This window comes from Pimephales promelas, chromosome 8 (assembly GCF_988280905.1).
Source record: "Pimephales promelas chromosome 8, fPimPro1.hap1.1, whole genome shotgun sequence".
In the NCBI taxonomy this organism is placed as follows: Eukaryota; Metazoa; Chordata; class Actinopteri; order Cypriniformes; family Leuciscidae; genus Pimephales; species Pimephales promelas.
The window spans coordinates 24076414-24082626 of NC_142776.1; the positions used below are offsets into that span (position 1 = coordinate 24076414).

At 39.1% G+C, this 6213-nt stretch overlaps 1 protein-coding gene across 2 annotated transcripts in view; it reads right to left on the reverse strand.

The window, feature by feature from the left end:
- cachd1 (cache domain containing 1) overlaps positions 1–5654 on the reverse strand; it is a 78082-nt gene extending 72428 nt beyond the window's left edge. For both annotated transcript variants that reach the window (XM_039691648.2, XM_089134204.1), the window contains exon 1: positions 5190–5654. In XM_039691648.2, coding sequence (XP_039547582.1) covers positions 5190–5540 — 351 coding nt within the window. In that variant the 5' untranslated portion in view covers positions 5541–5654. The remainder of the gene's footprint in view (positions 1–5189) is intronic.
- Positions 5655–6213: the final 559 nt, after the last annotated feature.

Genomic DNA, 6213 nt, shown 5'->3' on the forward strand with positions numbered 1-6213 from the left:
GCTGTTGCTGTCAGCGAGCCGCCGCACATTGAATACTCACATGAGTCAGGCTGCGAATGTAAGTTACATGCACGCCCCAGCGCGCTCACGCTTACTAAATAAAGGCCTCACCTCCGGCGCCGCGCACTCGCTACATTCCCTTTAGCACATCTAGTGGATGCATAACGCAAACCCAGTCAAACGTTTGACAGCAGTATTTTATGCACCTTATAATCCGGTGCGCCCTATATGAAAAATGTTCTAAAATAGGTCATTCATTGAAGGTGCGCCTTAGTGCGGAAGTAGTGCGATAGTGCGGAAAATGCGGTAAATATTACTGCAGCTTGTACTTAAAGGGATAATTCACAAATATATATATATATGAAGAGTTCAGATGCAAAAGCCTCTAAATGCCATTTGAAATTTTCTTCTAAAATGACCATTTTTACCCAGATTGTATATTTAAGTTCAGTAATTTCACTTAAATGACAATTAATAGGTAATCTTAGTTGCCATTTAAGTGAAATTACTGAACTTAAAGGTGCATTGCGCAACTTTTCATGTTAAAAATAGCCGTTTTCTAACCCATACATGCTTAAACAATCGCCTGATGGGCTGAATGAGCCCTTCTTTGATCACTGCGATCGCCTCTATAACCCTGTACAGTGAAATATATAAGAGGGATTCGGGCTCGAATCTGAGACTGGGCGTGACGTCATGCGCGTTCACGCTCGCCTGGCTATGTCTGGCAGGTTCGTGTAGCTATTCGCCGCCGTTCTCCGTATCAGAGAAGACAACTCGAGCGACACAACTCTAGTCAGCTTTCCACAAAAGTAGACGATGGATTCAAAGGGGCTGTTTACACCTGGTCACTTCATGTGTCTTCTGTGATCGGATAGCTATTCGATCGTGAAAAGACCAGGGTGTAAATGCCCTCCGAAACGCATTCGAGACGGATTTGAATTCGATCGCTCAAACCACTTGAGGACGTGGTCTGTGCCGTATTCCAGACGAAACTGGACAAGTGTAAATGCATCTGGTTGTTGAAACCAAGCTATATGTCATGATATTTTAGTCATATATGACGACGCGCATCACCTGAGCAGCTGAGCTGAGCCCCTTCATCAAGCGCCGCAATCTATCGCAAATCAAAGTGAAAGTAAGTCGCAGACGCTTAACACTACCATCTTCATTAAAAGTAAAGAAATGAAATGATCTTACCAGTTCTGTTGCCGATCTCTCTTATTGCTGTCTTTGCTGATTTTGAAATTAGCCGATGATTAATAAAATCCAGCTCATATCTGTTGCTTTCGGTGACGTGCACTTCATTAAATCTGTATATGGCGCGGAAAGAGACCGGCTTGAAGCTCATTACAAACCCCAACGCAAACTCCACGTGAGACAGAAAATAAAACTTCTGTCTGTCCAGTGCCAGGCGTCGGAATAAGACGAGAGTCAACATCGGGAAGCTTTCAACAAACGGAGAGATCTCCGGTCGTCTCTAGGGCTCAAACGGGTCATAGCCTATACAAAGTGATAACTGAACGTGTTTCCATAATAATTCAATCATAAGTGGATACAGTAAGCACAGGGAGATAGATGGAAACAAAAACCGAAGTTTTCTACTACCCCCGTTTCCCCCTCTTACACAAGTGTGTAATTTACTCGAATGCATTTCCTTTCATATATTTTAAATGACTTGCAGATTTATTACTGTATTACCTCATTATGACTGTAACAAAAGATGTGTGCCGCACAGTGTGCGGCTGATGCTCCTTAGTTATGAACAGCTCGTGCAAACGTGCGTATGTGTGTGTGTGTTCCTCCATGAACGCGCACAGCTCTGGTTGCAGTTTCGCTTGTCGCCAGAGGGGGCGTAGTTCTGCAAAAACTCAGAGACTTGCATTTAGCTCCTTTAAATATACAAGCTTGATAAAAATGATCATTTTAGAAGAAAATTTCAAATGGCACTTAGAGGCTTTTGCATCTGAACTCTTCATATATATATATATATATATATATATATATATATGTCATCATTTTGTTTCCGACTAGTCGATTAAGGCCAACAGCGCCAACTAGTGGTTGTGACAGTTGACTAGTCGACTAGTTGATGAAACCCCTAGCGCGTGTATATGAAATTTCACAAAATTAATGTTTTACTGTCTTTCTGGAATAAATTTAACACAGCATTGATGATCATAAGAGACTTATTTCAAAAACATGAAAGTCTTACCGACCCCAAACTTTTGAATGGTAGCATTCGACTAATTTCATAGCAGGTAATTGTTTTTGTTGTTTATTTCGTCAGTTGATCCCAAAATTTGTCCATGACCCCAAAGTCCACATATGGTCAGCAATAAGGAAACATTGTAACTAAATGACCAAAAAAGTGCCATGTGTTTTTTTTCTTCTATTTGTTTTTGGAAGTGATCACTAAAAACAGACATATAATGCAATAATTCCATGGTATTCTTTAAAGTACCCTAAAAAATACCATAGTATATTAGTATTAGTTTGAAGACATGTCAAATTACCCGAGTAATACCTTCTGAGAATCCACTGTACCATGGTAAAGCCACAGTACTTTTTTGCAAGGGTCAACACTGAGTCGTCATAATAAATCCTCAACCAAAGTCAAAGAAAACTAGGTAATTCTACACAATCTGATCAAGACCAGTGGCTGTTCCCCCCAGACGAGTGTGTTCACTTAAGCAGAGAGCAGTTCCAAAGGTCAGTCACAGAGTAGTGGACAGTCAGCACAACAAAATAACCCAGAGCTAATTAAGCATGACCGAAAAAAAGCCTTCGCCTCACGAACAACCTACTGTTACACACTCGTCCACTGTAACTGCATTAGCTAAAGAACTTGTAGATGCGTGACCAGTTCAGCAATCAGCAGTGAGGAGGGGGTTGCCCCCATGAGATTGGACTTCTTTGAAGGGGCCCCGGTGGCCGTGAGCTGATGGATGGTCGTTAACTGGATGGGTCATTTGCAATGGCTCTGTCTCAATGGGCTATTTCATCAGAGATCATCCCACCCAGAGACTATGAAATGTCCTTCAAACCAGGACTGTTTTCCATTGATGAATCCAGCACAAAGACTGATTACTTCCTAGACCATGCAGGCGGTGGAGGAAAAATCGAGATCTAAACATCACTGTGTGGTATGAAGATGCAAGGAATGAATTAGCCAGTCCTTATTTATCCATTAAATCAAGGGTGATGAAACGATGGCAATTTTCATGTTGTTCCAAACATATTTGATCGACTTTCTCCTGTGGAAAAATTAAAATGTACGTACAATGAAAATCAATGGGATCCAATATTGTTTTGGATCACACTGACTTTTGAACAAAAATGTCAAAATGTTATTTGTGTGTTCCACAGAGGAAAGAAAGTCATACATGTTTGGAATGGGTGAGCAAATGACTAAAAGTACATTTTGGGTTGAAATATCTCTTTAAATTCCTGGTGCACCAAAATGTTTTCGATTTTCCAATGACCACAGCACAATTTTCACTATACAATCTTTTCTCAATGACAATCAAGCTATTAGTTTTTTGTACCGATGATGTTCATTGATGTAGGAAGACAGGACGGAGAACCCGTCTGGCCGTCTCTATTACTTTTTACACACACGGATTCAGCATTACCATCATTATTCAATTAGGAGGCCTCAATTCAAATAGCCTCAACTTAAACCACAGGAACCAGTCTAAAGGACAGAGAGCTCAGACAAGCCTGACGGAAAATAGTGCAAATAAAAAAGCAAATATACACAAGCTGAAATGTAATTTACAACACTCAGTAGTACACTTAACAGGTGGTATCAAGTATTTATGTAAGCAACCCATCTTACATAAGGAAACGACAGGAATGTTTGCAGCAATGAGAAAATTATTACAGAAAACACAAAAAAGATTATTTAACACCTAACACCTAAAATATTTTCATGAAACAGTGGTCATTAATTGTGAAGCATGTAAGATAAATAGGCCTACAGACAAAAATCCATTTTTAATGAACATTTTGGAAGCAGATAGGCTAGATAACTAAATACATACTAGATGACTAAATACAAATGTGACTACGTATAAATTCATTAATTTGATTTACAACCAGTCCAGAGAGAGAAAGAGAGATTATAAACATCTGAGTGTGACAAAGGAAAAAGGAGGAGCTAGGACAGCAGTATAGTATGCCACAGATGAAAGAGGCCATTTGGTTCTGACCCCCTACTGCCCACCTCTGTGCGCGCTCCCTCTGAAGTGCGCGCGTTTACATCAACACATCACACACTGCGCCACAACAAATTTGCCATTTGTTGCGAAAACACACTTTAAATTGTTTTCGTAATTAATTGCTAAAGGAATATGTTTATGCTTTATAATATCTGTAAGTCGAGTTTGAAACTTTAGAGGACAAGACTAGACTAGAGCATAATTGGCGTGAAATTTGCAAGAATTTTGCACACTACGATGTAGGCCTACACGTAATCTGCCTGGTTTTGGTGTCGCCAAATAATAGTAGTGCATATTGAGCTGTCTTTACAAAAATCAGACGTTTATCTATTTTTAAATAAAGGATATTTGCTTATAAAATGACCTAAACACACAACACCCTACATTCATATTTTAAAAAAAATAGTTATAAGGAAACTACACTCCAGTTTTTAAAAGATTTTCAAACCTAACAACACGACTAGTGAAATAAATGTACACATTGTCATTTATAAAATGCAAATAATGGTCATACATTGAATGTAAGAATGGGCAACTGCAGATGTTTCTAATGAGGACAAATGTACTCGAAGAAAATAAACAATGAATCTTTCAAATCTAGTTTTTGCATTCATATCATATAAAGCCTTTAAATGAATGAATGCACACAAGCATGACTGAAAATTCAATTAATAACCATGTGATTGTGAGGACTGTCTGCGTGTTTTAAAATGTAAATAACTCTGAAAAGAACCGTCTTTACATCTTATTAACAATTCAAACAATGTAGTTATTTAGAAATGCACAATAGTAAAGCTATGACAGTACAGGATTCTATCCTAAATTACGTGCACTTTATCTCACTTTCAAAGTAATTCAAGATAATTAGACCAAGCCATAATCTCAGTTTGAATATAACAAATACATGTAACGTTACAAACGTGCATTAAAAGACACAAGCTGAAGTTTTAAAAGGCTGTTTATTACCTGCATGGTGAGAACACCCAGCTCCTGAGTAGACAGCTTCTTCATCTGCACTGCCAAAACTTGAGCCTCTTCCAGGATCGAAAACTCACTATCCGCACCACAAAATCCACCACAAACAAACACACACAGGGCGACTAGGCTCCACTTTGAAAGCTCCAGGTTATTCCAGTATGATCGGGGTTGTGTGCTCCACGCCGCGAGAGAGCATCGAGATCCTGTCCGCGCACGACTCGCCATTATGCCTCGATGCGCTCCTGCACGGGAATAGCGAAAAACTTCACCGATTACTTCCCAACTTTCCCTTTTCACTTCTCCCACTTTCCGAACTCCAGAAGGGTTACTAAGTTGCATCAAGGCATAGTTTCAAAAACTCAAACGCTGGTAAAGCGGGCAGCATTAGTTTCTTTGGTTGTTCGTACTGGGTAAAGAGAGTGTGAGAGCCGAGAGTGAGTGTGTGTGCGTGCGTGTGTGTGTGAGCCGGAGCATCACAATAGGAGTGAAAAGCAGGAGGCGCGCCATCCAAACACCGTCATGGATTCTGCAGAGCAGCTGGATTTGGATTTAATCCTGTAAAATTGAGATTGGGGTCCCAGGGGCTCCTGTTTTGTTAGATTGTGGTAGGCTATTTACAGCATTCAAAACCTCCCATTTAGCCTTCAAACTTTTACAAATCCTGTCTTACACCAAGTTAAAATTAATTGCACAGATCTGAGACTTTAACCCTGTTTTATCACAAAGTAGCCTAGACATTCGCTTTGAAAGGGGATTTTTATGATACGCCATAAAATAAGAATGTAGAAAAGTAATAATATTTGTATTTGTTTAGTTTATTATTAGTTTTATTATTTTATTAGCCTATTTTAGGTTTTTTTTTTTTTTTTTTGTTCAGGGGCATTAATAGAAACTTTTTTTTTCCTGAAAAGCACAATCTATTTAGGCCTTAAGTAATTCTGTATTATTTAGCCTAATTGAAATACATTCTCAATTTAAATCATTGAACACAAAAGTAGCTGTAAATAATATT